Source organism: Epinephelus fuscoguttatus, linkage group LG5, assembly GCF_011397635.1.
Source record: "Epinephelus fuscoguttatus linkage group LG5, E.fuscoguttatus.final_Chr_v1".
NCBI lineage: Eukaryota > Metazoa > Chordata > Actinopteri > Perciformes > Serranidae > Epinephelus > Epinephelus fuscoguttatus.
The window spans coordinates 18,048,636-18,068,787 of NC_064756.1; the positions used below are offsets into that span (position 1 = coordinate 18,048,636).

The following is a 20,152-nucleotide window of genomic DNA, read 5'->3' on the forward strand; positions in this document are numbered from 1 at the left end:
TGCTTTTCTTTTAGTGTCACACCCCCCGCAAAATGGAGATTTGATCCATTTGTTCGGATAACATTTAAAAGTCTTGAAGACCTGTACGATTAAGTCATTTTATCTCCATTCAAGTTAGCAGAAAGCTAAACCAAATGTTCAGTACAATGTAATGACCTCACAGGTCACTGCTGTCTACAACACTGCCTCTGTTAAAAATGCATCATTACAACATCCTCTACTATCGCCATGCTTGTTGTTGTCAGAACTTTGGACTCTGACATCTGGTGCAATCCCTTGGATGCATCTAATACAGGATGCATGGAAGTATGGGGGCAATGATGGTCACATAAAAGAACTTATCTATTTTCTTACATAAAAGGAGTACAAATGAGCTTTAACTGTGGATATTGCCCCCTCTGAAGCACCCTACATCTTCTCCCATGAGTGACATCAAACTAGTCTTGTCCTGTGTTCCTGGTTTGACCCACTATGATAAATAAGCTACTGCACCAGGGACTACTTATGGATCATTTATCCTTCCAGAATTTTTGATTAAGCTCAACTAAAGAAATCATTACATCAAACTTAATCGTCATGCAAAAATAATGCTTAGCAGTAAACACTTTTTCCAGAGCTTTAGAACTTTCCTCTGACTCTTCTCTCACAGTACTGTGTTGGGCGATTATATTGGACCTATTGGACTTTGCACAGAAAAATGTCAAAATGTTAATCTTCTGAAACACTGATGTATACATATACACAGCATGTATGTTTCATTGATATCACAGGTAGGTGTTGTAGATTCTGGTTCTCTATCATATCATGAAAAAAACATGACTATTATAGACCTTTACATCTCAGTAATTGTTTTGGCTTTGTAGCAACAAAGCAATAAAATGCAAATATTTTGCTGCTTTCTAACAGATGTAGCAAAGCCCCACAAAAAAATAATCAACTGACTTCATCTTTGTAACTTATCTTTAAATAATGTTATACTGTATAAATTTGCTAGATTTAAGATTGCAAGGTTGAGCTACTACTTAACAATGGCACCTAATCTGGAGTTGATACTCGTGTGTGTGTGTGTGTGTGTGTGTGTGTGTGTGTGTGTGTGTGTGTGTGTGTGTGCGTACTTGTACATGCTACACAGTGAGGACCAAAGCACATATTTTAGCAACAGAGTGAAGACATTTTGGCCAGTCCTCACTTTTTCAAAGGCCTGTTTGAGGGTTTAAGACATGGTTTTAGGGTTCAGGTTAGAATTAGGTTTAGGACTGGGGTTTGGGTTGGAGTTAGGCATGTAGTTGTGATGATTACAGTTAGGGTAAGGGGCTAGGTAATGCAATACGTCAATGAGGATCCTCACAAAGATAGAAGTACAAGAATGTGTGTGTGTGTTATACTGCTGATATTTTTAGGCTGAAACTTTGCTCTAGACTCTTTGACTGACTGGATTTATCTTTAGGTGTTATTGTCTCGTCCATTATTAGCTCTTTACTGCATAGTACTTAAAGCGACAGGAATCAATTTTGAAAAATAGGTTATAGCCGAATTGCTTTTTTTGTTCACAGTAAATATGTAAAAGACTCTGGGGTATATGGTAAAAATATTCTTAAAAATATCTATTTTCATTACTAAGATTTATGAGGACCTTTACGAGCTGTGAATGTGCAAGCGTTTCAAGCTTTCAGATGCTACTGCTGTCAGAAAATCTGATGACAGTACTTTATGGCAACAATGACTACTGACCAAAGTTTTCAAGCACTTGTGAACCATCTCTGGTTCAGCACTGGCAGGTAAAAACAAAGTCTTTTAACTGCCCTGTTTTTCCCATCCTTTCCTCATATATGGCACATTGCTTCATTATGCTGGTGTCAATCTCAGTTTAAGGGCATAATGCCCTTTAGTGGGTGTAACGTTCGGCCAGATGGACATTAGTTTTCCTGTCTTGGGTAAATTACCCTTCTGATGTTTTCCTACAAGCTGTGTTTTACATATTATAGCCAGCATATGTTCTTGTTGAAACCCCGCCAAGACCAGTGAGTTGACAAAGTGTTTGGCTGTCAAAATGTGCTGGTACTGCCCTTTAACAACTGAACTTACTGTACACAGCAGACAGAAGAAACCCAATCCTCTACTTAAAGAGCCAGATTAGCCTGTGCTGGTGGTGTCTCAGAATATAATGATATAATTGGCACATTTTATTTGATCTTCTAGAGGTTTAGCAACCAGTATGTCATTTGGCAATATGTGATCAAATATAACATGTGGTTTCCTTTCATTCCTGGTGGAGAGTTGTGATTTAAAAGTGAACTTGAGTATATGCTGGATTAATAAAAAATATATTCTGCCATTTTGAAGAGCAGCTTTTAACAGTTTAGTTATGATGTTGTTTTGTTGGTAATGTAAGCCATGTTGTTGTAGAATTGTTTACTCCAAGAAGGCAAGCACGCACAGGAAGTATCACTTAGTCAAATTTAAACATCCTATAGATTATTTCTGAACTTATTTTGTCATTAATAGTAAATTAAAATCAGAATTGACGATGTTGACAAATCTGTGTACCTCATTTGATAATAAAAACATTTCTATCAACATCACAACCATAATACTGTATGGAAACTAACACCTCCTACAAATACTGTTGTTATCTCTGTGGGCCTGTAACAACCAGCTAATCAAACTGATATAAACCTAGTTAATGGTTTGTACGTCACTGATGTCACATCTATGTGATGTCAACAACCAAAGACAACACTGGCAGCAATATAATGCAAGTCACATTAAGTATTCAAATGTGCCAATCTGTCAAATATTTAAAAGCTATCCAACTTTAATCCTTTACTTCTTAATTTATGATGGCAGTTAATGGATATTCTCTTAAACAAAATTTATTTTCCTGTGCCTGGGTTACTAAGCTATTGGTACTATTACTGTTTGGAAGGCCTGAGATTTCCACTTTGTAAATCATACTCAGTCTACCAGCAAACTGGTAAACTCGAATTTGCGTCCTGTTGGTTACATTTGCATGGGGCTTGTGTATACTTTTATACCCATGTGGTGAAAACAATGCAAATAAAAACAATTACGTATGTAAATGTGAACCGTGTCAAGCATGCACATTGTGACTAGATGTACAAGTTAGTACAGTACTATATTATTAGTACTATATTGTGTGTATTATTGGTTGATCGGGACAAAAAAAAAAACCAAAAAAAAAAAAACAGATGAATAGAATTTTAAATATTTGAACTATCTGAGAAGCGCTTGATTTATCTTTCCAGTCATTCGTGACTGTCTAAAAATGAAAGACAGTCGGGGCTCTTGGTAGCTTGGTGGGATAAGGCGCCGCCCTGCCGCGACTTGCAACATCATGTCTTCAAATGTGGTTCAAAACGTTTGGCACATGTCATTCTCTCATTCAAATCTAACACTCTCCAGTATAGTTAACAACACAGAAATGTCATAAAAATCTCTTAAACAAGAGAAAACATAAGATAAATGAAGCGCTCCATGTGTCAAATATTTAAAATGAATCCATCTCGTCTGTGTCCTGATTTGAGCAGTAAAAAAGGCACTGAGCTGGGAATAATTTTCAATCCTAAACATATTACCTGCAATGAAATGGCTGGATTGTAGTTGGTTATAGTTTGCTGTGGGTTAGAAGCAGAAAAGGCTCTAAGATCAGCTTAGTACTAGTGTTTTTGGCATTTGTCCTTTGATGACCCCTTTTTCAAACCTATCTCCTTATCTGTGCCTCTCATTCATCTCTCCACACATCGGCCAACTGGTCCTACGTTGTCGGATGGATGCAACGAGCAGCAGATGTTAGAAGTATGTTTGGTAAAGCATGACATGATTTAGGGAAGGGGAGTTGTATTGTTCTTCAGTAATGGTCTTCCTTGTACAAGAGGCCATGATGCACAGCAAACATTTGTGACAATGTTGCCATCTTCTAAAAGTTCGTACAACTTCATACCTCGGCATCCACTTCGTTAACGGAAAGTGGATTTGTTCTGAATGCGCAATTCCATTGCTAATGAGTGCAACACTGGTCATGTGTCTCTCCAGGTTTTCTCCGAGCATTGTTGCCTGTAGACCCATGTCAAGGTACTGTTTTTGAAAGAGGACAACTGGAGAGAACTAGAAACCAGGTATGGAGCTGAGGAATCCAGCTAGATAACTAAGTTTTATATTAAGGTTTCTCTGCTAATTGACCCCATTAGTACACATCCTTGGGGAAGGGTCCACGTTAGATGAGCATAGTTGCTGTTCCTCAAGTCTTTTGAACCATATCTCCCTTGCTCAGGGGAGATGAGGGTGTGTTGTTCTTTTTCATCTATGATGAGAGTATTTTTTTTAAGTTTCATTCATATAGGACTTCCCACAGGTCTGAATCCAAGTTTTCACAGAATACATTTGCATATCCAAAGATCCGCGTGATCTGTTCCCTGCATGTCTCACAGGTTCAAATTCAGCCTCTCACATCATAAGTGTGTATCCTAGTCCGTGTGTGGGACCTACAAACTTGTTTCTCTTAGAAACATGGTCCCAATGCTGTAGGAGACTTTCCTCATAGAGGCCGGGGGAGCGGAGCGAGAGCTGGTCAATGAGGCGTGGCTGTGAGATGTCCCCGCCTCCAGGAAGTAACATGTCCCTGGGATCTCTTTGGGAAAATTCTCTGGTAGCTCCAGCCGTGAGCGAGGGACAAACGAAAAAGAGCGGTCATCCTTCAGCAACCTGTTGAGAAGAGAAACTTCCTTAGAGTACCATTAAAAAGCATTTATTGTCATGGCTACATTGTTAAAAATCTTGTGTATGTTTGTGTACATATGCAGTGCTGTTACTTACAGATAAGTTGTGGGACTAACATTGATACACCTCGGATGGCTCCCCGATTCAAACTTGCTGGCGAGCGTCACATTGTTCCCAAACAGGCAATAACGTGGCATTTTAACCCCGACCACACCTGCCAGCACCGAACCCGTGTGGATACCTATCCTTAGCTAAGAGAGGAATGGAGGAGGAAGGTGGTGGGAGTAGATTGTAGAGACAGGAAAGAGGAAGACGGGGAGAGAGATTAGAGAAACAACAAAATCAGCAGGATTTTAAAAGTACAGTAGTGTGTTTGACAATGTACACGCACATCACCTTTTCCCGATACTTCCTATTCATTTGTATGTTGCTTAATTGCCCGTCAGTGAAGTCTGACCTTAATATAAAATGATTTATTAAATAACTTATCAACAAAAAAAAATAATTAGCAACTTTTTTGATAATCAATGAACAATTTAAGTAATTTATCAAACAAAGATTTAAAACATTCATTATTTCAAGCTTCTTCAATGTGAGGATTTGATGATTTCCTTGGGCCTTTGTGATAAAAGTGATTATCTTTGGGGATGGACTGTTGATGAGATAAAAAAAAAAAAAGCAATTTAAAAACATTACTCTGGACCTTCCTGTTACATTTAGAATTAATTTTAAGGTCCTCGTTGTACACAAAGACCTAAATGGGCTGAGACTGAGCTACATCACCAACTCCCTTGTTAACTATTTGCCTCCAAGAACCCTGCCATCATTTGCTTCTGGTTTATTGGAGGTTCCCAGCAACAGCCGGAAAAAGTGCTTGTACTGCCCTTATTGTAAAGCACTTTGCGCTGCATTTCTAGTATGAAACGTGCAATATAAATAAGGTTTATTGATGTTATTATTATTGGTAAATTATGATGGGCCTCATTTTTTGGACTATTTATACACATTGAGATTAATTAATATAGAAACCCAGAGCTCATCTTGTGAGCAATAACACAGCAATCTGCATTTAAAGTGAATTTTGGGGAATGGCGTTAAGTGGAGGGGGGCAATGGCCCTTTCCCTACTTCCAGTGGCCTTGCCCGGACCACTTCAAACTCTGCCTTCATAGTGATCTCAACTACAAACCTCTGTCTTGCATGGTTGTGACTTTATCGCATTGATAAAATCCATCCACAGACAGACATCTGGAAAACTACTAAAACACTCAGTTAGTGCCACTAGGACCACATTTTACCATGATGACACACAAATACGTGCTCATCATTGTCGCCACTGGAAATAATTAGGACTTAAATCAATATGAAAACAATCATTATTTGCAGTCCTGTTTTGATCTCACTGTGACCAATGTCATGTCTGGCTTTGAAGATCTGAGAGCAATGTGAGCAAACACCTGGCACCTAAAATGACCAACCTGTCACACCCTGAACTGCACCATCACAACATACCTGGCACTGCCGTAAATGTTCATAAATAAGATCTCCCTGCTGAACTGATCCCACTCATTCATGTGCAGCCTATCCTGCAGCACAAAGGCCATGTTGCTTTGAACCAGACGTGCTGCGTGCACATTGATCTGCCGAATGGAAATTCTCCATGTCGGCGTAGCTGTTATTATCCAGCCTGATTTCCTGTGGCAGCAGATTTGATGAAAAATCTTAAAATAGCAGAAGTGGGATAGGAATATTAATCAAATAATTAATTACCTCCATCTCATCTTGGTAACAGATATAGGGCAGCAACATGGTGCTCATATTATAATCTGGCTGAAGTGGGAATCTATAAATGGCTGGAGGCAGAGTGAAAGCTATCTCGCCATCATTCCAATTCAACCACACCACTTCATGGCCACTCGACTAACTATTGATTTCCTCCACTTGGAAACAACAAGTCATCGCGCACGCACACGCACGCACGCACACGCACACACACGCACACACACACACACACACACACACAAGCCAGTGAAACCCAGTAGATTTCTAATGATCTACTTGAGCATCTCATCACCTAGGTATCCAACGCCACTGTGTGCATGCCAGCACACTGCAAGGTAGTCATGGCAACAACAGGCGATGGGGGTAGTGAGGTAGAAAGAGCCCAGACAGACAGACAGAAAGAAAGACAATGGAGGGAGACAGAGAGAGACAAAAATAAACTTATAATTAGACGGCAAAACCTTGACAGCACAGGAGGAGCGATAAAGGAAGCGAGAGACAGAGAGTGAGGGAGAAAGGGCTGCTAGGTGCACTAGTGTGACCTATTTTTCAGTTAAATTGCGTACAGATGGCCGTGCACTTGTCTGTCTGTCTCTACAACAGACAACCACTCACAGACACACACACAAACAAATCTGCATCCATCGCCCACTCTCCTCTTTATTTCTTAGTCTCAAAACACAGACACAGTAACACTCATACACTCTCCCCCTCCTTTTTCGCTATGAGTCAGCATCCACACAGCACATGGCCCTCACCGAGCCAATGAGCAAACGGCGCAGCAGCATAGACGACCAATCACATTGTAGCCTCTGGCCAAGCTGACAGAAGGATACAGAGATGGAGATAGACTGAGACAGAGAGAGGAGGGAGTTGTTACAGAGTCTGTGTTGTTACATATACACTTAGCTGTCAGTTCATTAGGTACACTGAGCTTTAAGTAATCCAGACAAAACAGTCCTGCAATAAATCCTGTCCTTTTGGAGGACGAAGTTTGTGGTGCTGCTCTGCTGTATTGCATTATAAAGAGAGTTGGAATTATTTAGCTTAGTCTCATTGGTATAAATGAGGTGGACAAAAAACGAACAGCCCCATCACCAAAAGAAAATGTTGGCACTGGACATTTTGCAAACCACAGATACGTTACATTTGCAAGTGTCATACGTATCATATCAACGTTTCAAAAAGTGACATAATATATACGCTGACATTGTCATTGGGTGGTGGCTAGGATGGTGGAAAGCATGTCACCTGAGTGAGATGCTTGCCAAGCTGCAGACTGGATTTTTAGGCTCAAAACCTGGGTGTTTCGTCGTGACCTGTCGACAGAGATATTGCCACGATTTCTACAGGCATAGCCACTTTTCTTGCCGGGATTGTGCCCCCAAACTGGGTATTTTAAGCCAAAACCTGATGTTTTCCTAGCCATAACCAAGCTCTTTTTGTGCCTAAACCTTCCCACACCTTAACCATATTCATCCTTATCCTGTTAGGTGTCGCGTGTGTGCTGGAGCCTATTCCAGCTGACACTGGGCGACAGGCGGGGTATATCCTGGACTGGTCGCCAGACTATTACATCGAGACAAACAACCATTCACACCTACGGACAATTTAGAGTCACCAGTTAATCTGCATGTTTTTGGATTGTGGGAGGAAGCTGGAGTACCTGCAGTAAACCCACACTGACATGGAGAGAACATGCAGGCTCCCTGGCTTCGAACCGGGAACCCTCTTGCTGTGAGGCAACAATGCTAACCACTGCACCACCATGCCGCCATCTTTTTCACAGTGTCCACATAATAATATGCAAATAAAACATATCTGTGGTTTGCAGAAACATATGATACCACCATTTTTTTCTGGTGATTGGGTTGCTGTTACAGTAGATTGCATTATTATAACTAGGTGTACCTAATAATAGCAATACCAATAGCACATACACAAATGATGTTAGACTATTGTCAAAGGAAAAAAAGTGTTTTTATGGTTTTTAGTGCTGAAACAATGAGTCGATTAATTGATTAGCTGAACCTTTGTGTACTGCAGAGCTGAAGGTGCTAGCAACTGCAAGATGGACATATGGTCAGAAAATATTCTGATGATATAGTGACATCACATCCAGTAAAAAAAAGCAATGTCATTTATGAATTCAAAATGCTCAGATACCACTGGTGTAATGTATGTTTGGTGGAAGCCCACATGAACATATTTAACAATGTTAGCAGTGACAAGATAAGCACTACACCCCTAATACTCACACCCACTCACCTATTCATACACCCACTCATACACATGAGCATACACATGCAACAGCATCACGCTACAGGCCTCAAACTGATGCAGAAATATTTATGAAAACAACTAACAATGTTTGGTGTCTGTATGTGTTTCTCCTTCTGTGTATTTGCTATATATCTATCTGTATATTTCTCTCTGTGTCCCTGGATCGCCCTCTCCATTTCTCTCTCACTAAACATTTTCTCTCAGTTCTCCCTCACAGCTCTCGTGCTAGTTTGCATAACAGTGCAACATTGGCTGGAGTTTGAGTGCACTCACTGAACAGGATTTATCATGCTGAAGTGCTGAATATCTCTATAACTCTCCTTTATACTAACATGAAATGAGGAGGGATGAGAAAGAGGAGAGCATAACAGACAGCGTAAAATATAGAAAAGCACAACAGGAATAAAAACTGAGAGCAGAAGAAAGTAAGGAACGGAAGAGGAGAATGAAAGGAGTGAGTTCGAGTGAGGTTGCAGTGGAGAGGATGGGGGGGGGAGGAGGAGGGGGAGAGGGAAAGACAGAGACGGGAAGAGGAAAGACAGAGAGGGAGAGAAAGTGGAAGAGCAAGAGAGCAGGCCAAAAATGCTTGGCAAGGCCTTTCTATTTTGAGACAAATGGACAATGTTAGGAGCACAGCAGTACACAGAACAGTGTCCTGTCTGTTATTCTGCAGCTATCTGTCTTAGCTTCTCTCTCAGAGACATGTTTTGTTCCTATCTGTGTCACTCTTATGTGTCTTTTTAAACAAGTTAAAATCAAATGCGCGCATAGCAAAAAAAAGAAACATTAAAATAGACTGAATAATTTCAATAGGACTTGCAGTCTTAAAAGCAGAAGTCTGCCATTATTCTAGATTTTTCTTGTACTAACAAAATGTTAGCTTGTATCTCAATACCTCTTGAATTACCGACCATGTCTGTGGCATTCAGCTCATAGCCTATTTAATGCTTCTGAATGTAGTATATTGTGGGTGCTATTTTCTATTTCACAAGAGTTTTTCCCAGTTTAAAGAAAAAAAAGAATACCGCCAGTCTTATCCTGTAATATAATGAATATGATCAAATGAAAGTCAGTAACATTGATCTTAACGTCTCCAAAAAAGTAAATGCAACTTACTGTACGTAACTCATATTTATGACACTGCAAGTAAACATCCAAGCTCGCAAAGTTACCAAAGGCAGCCAAAGTCCCCGATTACAAACAGAAAACATTTTAGCAGCTGGAGATGGCTTTTTGTTTTTGTTGTTTTTAATGAGAATTAAGCCTTTTGTCCTTCTAGGCACCTGACGTTTTTGTCGGGGTGCTCTGAACTCTGACAAAAATGGCATCTTTTTTCCCATTGTTCAATCAGATGATTTAAGAATTTACAGTTGGTCATGCTAAAGTATGCCTGGAAACGGAAAACATCGAGGGGAAGCTCCTGGACCAGCTGGTGGTACTCCCCTGATCCACCCTCTTTTTTAGGGTCTCATGTACCCACACAGATCTCTGAACTATTTGCTGACAACCTCTCACCCTCAGCCAGAGCTACAACAAGTACCCTCTGCCTGTTCATTTTAGTAACTAGCTACTAATTACTGTGAAATAAAAGAAAATAATTAACGGTAGATTGATTACACAGGAAGGTTAATGTAAGTACATGATGGGGTGGTTGTCTGTCAACAATTAAAAGGTGTAGCAAGCATTTTTTTTGCACTAATGGCATTCAATTAAAAAAAAAAAAAAAGGCAGTGTGGTGCGCCTCATGTTTTGCAACATGCAAAACGCTTTCCGGCTTTCCGTGTGATTGCCGCCTAAGGGTGATGGTTGACCTTGACAGAGACTGGCCTGAGGATGGACATAAATAAATCATATCCTGTATTCCCTTTACATTCTACGAAATTAACCTAAGAGGTTAAAACTCAACTCTCTCAGTTATGCCTCTTTCCTTTGCTCCCTGCTCAATATACTCATCTTTTTTTCTACAAAACAGCAGCTTGTCTTTGTCTGTCTGACGCCACTGTTACATAATGTACTGTTAAATGCAGTTCCACCTGGACACATGACATGTATTAACCTTAATCTTGTCTTAACAATGAATCTGAGCAAAAAAGGCTCTAAATCCTCTGAAGGTGGATCATCACATGATGAAAAGCGTCAGTTCTACCTTTTTTTTCTTCCACAGCAAGTGTATATTCAGTTGATGTATGGAGCACGTGCTTTTCCTTTAGTAACATAACTGTTTTGTATTACATACTGTTCAGAGACAGGGTAAAATACAGCAATGGTAACTACAGAAAAAAATGTTTCCTGCAATGATGTCAATCAAGCAACCTTTGTGGGGTTGTGTTGGGTGAATACAGTGCGCACAGCGTGACATATGCATCATATCTCAACAACATAAAATGGAGAAAGAGGAAAAAAAGAGGTCACATGTAGAGGAAAGGGAATAGGTAAGTCAGAGAGTGAGACAGAGAGTAGACTGCAGTTACAACACATGGCAGTTGCAAACCAACACACACACACACTCAGAAGCATATGGTACATAAATAGAACAAAACATCACATGCATACACCCACACAGCACACATAGGCACATATAACCATCTCCCACTGTAAACACAAATGCATCTACATTAAGAAACGTCCACTGACACTCGTGAGGCTGGCTCCACGGTGCAGCATCTCACTGCAAATCACAATATAAGTGTATGAATGTACAGAATAATTTATTTTTCTTCTGTCTTTCTCATCGGCAAAGGTCAGTGTAAAACATTCAGGAAGCAGCTTGTCATCTTCAGCCAGCGCTGACCATCACTTTCACCAGTTAGAACGACCCTAGTTCATATGAGCTGTCACTAATTAAGGTTATTTCTGTGGGTAAATTGATGACATGCCAGAAATAAACTTGGCTGTTACTGGTTTGTAAACTATATGTAAGCCTGTGTCAGTACTTGGCCTTAGGTTGTTTATGAGGTAAAAGGCATCTCTGTAAAACCTCAGTATAAATGTGAGTGGCTGGGTGTTTTTTTTGTTGTTGCCGAGAAGGATATGATTTGTTTTTCTCTCCCATTTTTAAACTAGTTGAACTTTTATTCATATCATACTTATATTTTATAATGATCAACTTAATAGTTCTGAACCAGGGCGTTAAGCATTTTGATTGCATAGCTTATTAAATTAAAATGTGTCAAATTTGGAAGGCTACAGCTTATTTCTGTGCATCAGATACAAACTCAATCAACATTTGGGTAAATATAATGATCTGATTGGATTCAATATAACTCAGTATTAACGTACTCAAATCGTTGCCAAAGAAACGTCCGCTCAAAGTGGGCAGGAGAGGAGGTCGATAGGATCCAGCAAACACCAGACAACATGGTTTGCGGTGTCTGTGCTTCTCAAAGCCAGATGCTTTTCAGCAACATTTACAATCTTTTCCTGACCACAACTAAGTAGTTTTGTTGCCTAAACTACTTAGTTTACTGTTGATCCCTTCGGTGTCAAAATACAACACAGTAAGGCCAGGGCTTCTGCCCAAGTGGCAGAATATGACGAGTTGGGATGAGATCATGTTAAATAATGGGAATCATGTGCCAAATGGTGAGGCTGTGGGGAGATGCTGAAGAACATTGACATGACATTTCTGGGAGCACATCAAACAACTACCCCAAGTGATACAAAGCTAGTAGCAAAATAATGATTTTTATTTTTTTTTAAAGTGAGGCATCTCTCAATCTATGTCACTCTATGAAAATGACTGAGTAGATTGAGTAAATCCAATCTTCATCAATCATTCATCTGTCCATTGAGATCACTTATACCTATACCATCTTCCCATTTTCCACATCCATCCATCTATCCATGTCTAGAAATGGGAATCAAGAACCAGTTCCATATTGTCTGATCCATCAGAATCACGTGCCTCAGAGCTTATCTATTCCATTTATCAATGCTGGCATGTTTTTGTACACAAATATCCCCTCATTTCACACTATGTTCAGAAATAATAAAACAGTTGCACTGACTGAAAACCTGTATAGGCCTCCTTTTGATTCCATCAATATCAAATTGATAGAGTTTAAATAAAGGATCAAGCCAATAAGCAAAATTGATAACGCCACTGAAATCCAAAAAATCAAATCAATTTCCAGACCTATCAATGTCCAACACCAAAGTATAGCAAAATATGTCAATCACAACACAAACCCTTCCAGTCAATAATATATTTTGTCATCACCATGGCAACCGCACATGACGTGGTCCCTAGTGCTGTAACCTTGACTATCCTGAAATGATCAATAAAATACAAATACAAACACAAACACATTCAGAACCAGAAAGCCATTTAGATACAGGCACAAACAGATACACAGATGGACAAACTTTCAATTAACATATCAGACCAAAGGCAAAGATTGAAGGAAACTGTCCTCAGCAGGAAGGGGTCATGGCTAAACTGGCTACTTCATTTAATTCTACATAAAGTCTTTAGTGGTTAGCTTAAGGGTGGTCAAACATGAAGTAGATCTTTTGGCAATGCATAGTGGATCTCAATAACATTGTCAAAATGTATTAAACTCTTGTCTTTGGTGCTGCTCTCTATCACTAATCTCAAAGCTTGTACAAATGTTACAAGCCACTGTTAGCATCTTAATGCATTTTCATAATGCAGTGGCAGCTCAGTGGATGGTGCACCTGAACTACAGGGCTTCCTGCAGCGTTTGGTGGAAGAATCAGAAGAATTTGTTACACTTTTAAAGAAATATAATATTAAGCTTATTGAACTTTGGGGAAAATGAGCAGTGGCTCTACATCACACAACAAAAGCCATGTATTTGATGAGTTTTGTGATTGTTTAAGCTGTCGTAAACTAACAATTGATGACAACATGTGTCAGGATGTGCATGCTTCAGCTCAGCAGGTGACTGATTGTACATCCGTTTCATGGTAATCAGGAAGGCCACGATGGTAGGGACAAAAACCGTCTGTGTTTTTACAAGTTGGGAAAAGTAGAGACAAACATACAGACTGATAATCATCAATTGGACACACAGTTTACCTTTTATTCTTCCGGGAGAATCCTGAACTGTACCCACATGTTAATTTTCATGCAAAAACTAAGGTACAGACTCACATCCATTATAAAAAACATTCAGAGGCCAGACCAGAAATGTGGCTACAGTTGGAGACAGAGGTTAAAACCACGAGGAGATGAACACGATAAACAGGAGATACATTTTAATATGTAAAATACAGCTGATTAAATGTAAAACAGCACACAGAGATGCATGAACAGACAAAGCAAACAAACATACAGATCATAACAAGTCACATGGCCACTAGGGGTGTAAATCACCAGCTTCATCCCGATACGATATTATATCGATTTGTTTGGATGACGATACGATGTTTGCCGATATCACAAAGTCAAGATACGATTTTGATTCGATTCGATTCAGGAGCCTGCGATCGATATGATACAATATCATATGCCCATCTAACACAATCATTTACATCAACTCACAAAAACAACTAGAATATGATTTGACCATTTTATTTCTGAGCTCTGTTTGTTGTTTGAGCGGAGGCACGCTTGCCCAGAAATGGTGACACAGACGTGCTATGTGAATTTCAAAATAAATGTGTACCTTTAAGATGACGATATGGATCGATGTTTTCATTTTTCATCGATATAATCTGATCGTTAATCAATGAATTGATGTATCGATGTGGATCGATGTATTGTTACACCCCTAGTGGCCACGTAATCTAAACTTATGCTATGAACGCAAACTATGAACATGTAAAATACAGAAAGAAAGGGAATTCATCTAGTCTGTGTCGCAAAAGATAAAACTTACCTTGATAGGCTTCCCATCAGGCGTCAACACTTCCTCGGAAAGCTCCATCATCTTCAGAGCCATGTGTGCAATTGGCTTCGCGTGACTATCAACCTTCTTGTGAAGTCCTCCTGCCACACAATAGGCATCGCCTATTGTTTCAATCTGTGTGAGAAATGAAGGAGGAAGGGCAGAAACTAAAATGAATTAGTCTGGCTTTGAGTGTAATACACTGATGTGTGAAACTATGTAGCCATTCAATCACTTATGCCATCTCCACTGAGTAGCAGAAATTAAAAGCACTCCTTCATTCCTCTTGTAATGTAAGAACTACAGTGTCTGACTGTTTCTCTCTCTTGGCCTGCATCGTTCACAGTAAGAGGTGGTGAGCATTTGGAGAGGATCTCAGGAAAGCCACTTACAGCACCTTGCACTGTTTGTGACCTAGTCTGAGAGGCCAGAAAACCCAAACATAAAAGGAATTTCTATTGATTCATCTTTTGCCACAGCAACTATCACAAGGTCCCTGAAATTCAGCCTCACCTTTACCATGTATCATCACAGAAATATGGCCCATAATCACAAAATCTTCCACCTCACTAGATGTTTTTCGATTTAGTTAATAGTTTGACTGCAATTTATAAAACACAAGACAAATGGTTTTTTCCCATTATTATCATTTATAAGTAAATATGGAATAATTCACCCACAAAATTTGTATATAAATTACTCACCTCATGTTACCTTGAATTCATAACGAAAATTTTTATTATTACTCCCACATGCCTCCACAGTGAACGAATAATCAAAAAATGGATAAAGTTCTTGATGATTGATATTTTGGAGTAAATGGGAGTTTAAAACACATCTGCATTAACAGCCTCATGCACAGATGAGTAGTGTGTCTTGGCATTTGAACTTTGCTCAGTGGAATGCACAAGCAGAGTTCAAACACAGGTACTTGCCCAGGTGCACTACTTGTATACGTGTGTTTTGAATAGCCTAGTAAGGTTTGGGAAGTACTGATCATACGACTTGACAAATGAGACTCAGATTATCCTGCATGAGTAGCGAGAGGGTTTTGCTGTTGTTCAACGTGGCCTCCTTCATTTCAATTCATCAAGAATTTTCTCTGCTTCTGGATTCTTTGTTCACCGTGGAGGCATGTCAGAAAATTTAACGTAACACAGGGTGAGTAATTGATATACAAATGATCATTTTGTGGATGAAGTATTCCTTTAAACATAAATGGTTGACGCATTTTAGTGTGCTAAAGTTAGCTTTAAGCTAAAAATGGGTGTGAAATGTTAATGGTTTGGTAGGGAGAGATGCTTGGATTAATCCAGTGCCATCATTATTATCTGAACTTCATGACAAATTATTTGTGGCTTGTTTATGCTGCAGATGAGAGACCATGTCACTCAGGGCCTAATTCACAAAGAATGAACTGCGGCCGCTGATAGCACCTTGAACTGCACTTCACTTGCACCTGCAGTTTGCGCCGTCTTAACGTCCTATTCACAAAGGACATTGCGCTAATGATATACCAGCACAAACACGCCCACAAAGTTTGGCAGCTGAGTGCAGTTTGCCCCTGATTTGCCCCTGATTGCAATTAGCCACATGGCATGGCATGGTAAGTGTTTGGCAAAGTACTGAATACTGTATACCCTCATGTAGTGATGTCTGCTGGTGAGTCAGTCTAGCAGTGTCGGATGGGTTGAGGCTGTGGATTTGACCAAGTTTGACCACTTTATCACTATTCCCTCTCACTTGTAGCTGTTTTTTCGTTATCTTTTGAATTTAATATGAATTATGGAACCGTTTTTGTTCACGTTTGTTTCCCCCGTTTCATAAAATAAATTATTGAAAGTTGCTTTTGAAGTGCGTGACAGAAGTGCGTTTTGAGAACGACCACAGACTGTCACCTGTTCAACGCATCAATATCTTCGGATGCCATTAAAGTAATAATGATTATAATAATAATGTCAAAATATTATTTACAGACTGATTTAACAGACGATCACTGCTGCCACGATCACTGGAAAGTCTGGGCGAGAGGCTTCCACAGAGGAGCGCCCAGTTTGCACCAGCTTTCTAAAGACCTTATTTACTTCACTCAAACTGCGTGTGGCTATTAGCGCTGGTGTTACTGAATTAGACGTTGTTTATCAATGAGGCTCATTTGCATAGAAAGGGGCAATTTTTGCGCCAAATATATGTATATTGCCTCATTTAAATACGTGCAAATAACACTGGAGCAGCGCAGTTAGTGGAGCATTTCACCCTCTGCGCATGCCTTGTGAATTAGACGGTATCTGTTTGCTCCATTTTTACTGGTTTAGCAGCTGCAAAAGCCACGCAATCCTTTTGTGAATTCGGCCCTTAATCTTTTAAACAACAGCACAGTGTTTCCCACATACAGTAGGCAATTATGGGGTGCCGTTTGTAAAGTGTCTCACGCTGAAAATAACATCAACATTTTGCCACATTTAGCTTCAAACAATGTTTAAAAAAGTATTGTGATTTTTTTAACGTCACCTTTTACCACATTTACAGCAATATTTGTTAACTTAGAAATATATTAAATAGTTAAATCTAAATATTGAATGTGGCACCTAAATGTTAAATGTTAAATCTAAATATTAAATCTAAATCTAAATGCTGAATCTAAATCTAAATCTAAATATTAAATCTAAACCTAAATGTTAAATCTAAATGCTAAATATAAATATAAATATAAATGTTAAATCTAAATATTAAATCTAAATCTAAATCTAAATCTAAATGTTAAATCTAAATCTAAATCTAAATATTAAATCTAAACCTAAATGTTAAATCTAAATGCTAAATATAAATATAAATATAAATGTTAAATCTAAATATTAAATCTAAATCTAAATCTAAATGTTAAATCTAAATCTAAATCTAAATATTAAATCTAAACCTAAATGTTAAATATTAAATCTAAACCTAAATGTTAAATCTAAATGCTAAATATAAATATAAATATAAATGTTAAATCTAAATATTAAATCTAAATCTAAATCTAAATATTAAATCTAAACCTAAATGTTAAATCTAAATGTTTTGGGTGAAACTAAATATTTAGCTAATATGCAAATTCACACTGCCGGTCACCGGAAGTACCAAAATAAAAGCTCGAGATGGTCAGACTGTGTTTATAGAATCAAATAACGAATTAAAACCAACTTATCGGGGGAAATGGACACTTGAACATACATTAGCGTGATAATAACTACCTAAAATAACAAGAAACGTGTTTGGAGAAATTTTATTTGATGTGTACTTTGAGCTGTTAGTGTCCCTTCTGAGGGAATCACCTTGTTGTTTACAAATACTTCCGGGTAGAAAACCAGCGGAGTTTAGCTACACACATATATATGCATATCTCACGTTTTTCACGTCACTGTATCACCGTTTAGACTAATCTGGTGTTTGTAAAGCCTATAAACACTATGACTGAACAAACATTACTATCACGTTCTGAAATTAATAACATGGTTATCGTAGATTAGCGAGGCTAACTGTTAGCTGTTAGCCCCGTTAGCGGTGTCTGTAATGATTCACTAACTCTAAACGGTCCGTGAAGAAAATATTTTTTCCAGCGGATGTCTTAGTTACAACATGATTGAGCTAATTGGAGTAGTTTAATGTCGTATCCGACAACGGGAGACATTTAACAGATGACGTCCTGATAGCTTTGCTGCTGCTGCGGCCACTGATGCTTTCTAGACGTCGTGATTTCCCAAAACTGAATAAATACCACACATCGCAACACAAAACTGCTTTGCTAGCTCAATCATGTTGTAACTAAGACATCCGCTGGAAGAAAATATTTTTTTCACGGATCATTTAAGAGTTAATGAGTCATTACAGACACTGCTAACGGGGCTAAGAACTGACGGTTGTTAGCTTAGCTTAGGTTGTTAATCCCTCCGAAGGGACACTAACAACTCAAAGTACACGTCAAATAAAATTTCTCCAAACACGTTTCTTGTTATTTTAGGTAGTTATTATCACGCTAATGTATGTTCAAGTGTCCATTTCCCCCGATAAGTTGGTTTTAATTCGTTATTTGATTCTATAAACACAGTCTGACCATCTCGAGCTTTTATTTTGGTACTTCTGGTGACCGGCAGTGTGAATTTGCATATTAGCTAAATATTTAGTTTCACCCAAAACATTTAGATTTAACATTTAGATTTAGATTTAGATTTAATATTTAGATTTAACATTTATATTTATATTTATATTTAGCATTTAGATTTAACATTTAGATTTAGATTTAATATTTAGATTTAGATTTAGCATTTAGATTTAGATTTAGATTTAATATTTAGATTTAGATTTAGCATTTAGATTTAGATTTAATATTTAGATTTAACATTTAGATTTAGATTTAGCATTTAGATTTAGATTTAATATTTAGATTTAACATTTAACATTTAGGTGCCACATTTAATATTTAGATTTAACTATTTAATATATTTCTAAGTTAACAAATATTGCTGTAAATGTGGTAAAAGGTGACGTTAAAAAAAATCACAATACTTTTTTAAACATTGTTTGAAGCTAAATGTGGCAAAATGTTGATGTTATTTTCAGCGTGAGACACTTTACAAACGGCACCCCATAGGCAATCAGTTTGGGCAACTTACCCCAAAATATTTATCTCCACTGAAAGAGATTTTTTTTATTATATTTATTTGTTTCTGTAAAACATTGTTATGGAAATACAGTTGACAGTGCAAGATTTAGCCTGAATTTTGACACCGCTTTGACAATCCTAATTTGTTGGCCATAATACTAAGGGAGGTTTTATTCTCCAAAAGTGCTCCCTTAATGGAATGGTAGCAAGTCGTGAAAAGAGCTCATTCCACAATCTCAACAACAGCTGCATAGACAGATGAATTAAGATTTAAGTCATGAAGTCATTCCTAGTCCACGTTTGGGCTTATTATGCCAGAGACTGCAGTAATTGAATTACTTCCCAAAGCCAAATTCAAATGCATGTTAATAAAGCAAAACAAGGAGTTTCATTTTCATGGATGTGTTCACATATTTCCAGTTGAAGGAGTGAGCTAGGTGTCACAGCAGCTACCACAGTCCTTAAAGCAAAAAAGAAAAATAGATTGCACAAGAGAGGAGAAGGAGAGGAGGGGGAAAGAAAACTAGGAGACAAACTGCTCTCATTTAGGCCTGCCACCGGCTAAATCATTTCGACAGTAACCATGACAATGGCAACATATGAGTGCGCCAATCTTCTCACCATGTCCTCCTGTTCCTGCTTTCTCTCTTACACATACACACTCACTCTGCAACTGCTACACACATAAACACTCTCTGTATCTCCTCTTCTCTTTCTCCAGGCATCTGATACAGTACATGACATTTCTGAGAGATAACACAGGAAAAAAATGCATTTTTTGAGGGGGGAAAGTGGCAGGTATATGGTGATGTCACAGAGATTGAGGTATAGAGATAGAGAGTAAAGATGATGGTGAT

General features: G+C 38.4%; 1 protein-coding gene across 1 annotated transcript in view; it reads right to left on the minus strand.

Annotated features, from left to right (window-relative positions):
* Nucleotides 1-1,472: 1,472 nt before the first annotated feature.
* gucy1a2 (guanylate cyclase 1, soluble, alpha 2) overlaps nt 1,473-20,152 on the minus strand; it is a 58,141-nt gene continuing 39,461 nt past the window's right edge. The window contains exons 7-9 of the mRNA XM_049576179.1: nt 14,645-14,788; nt 4,834-4,988; nt 1,473-4,722 (exon numbers count right to left, since the gene is read on the minus strand). Coding sequence (XP_049432136.1) covers nt 4,503-4,722; nt 4,834-4,988; nt 14,645-14,788 — 519 coding nt within the window. The 3' untranslated portion in view covers nt 1,473-4,502. The remainder of the gene's footprint in view (nt 4,723-4,833; nt 4,989-14,644; nt 14,789-20,152) is intronic.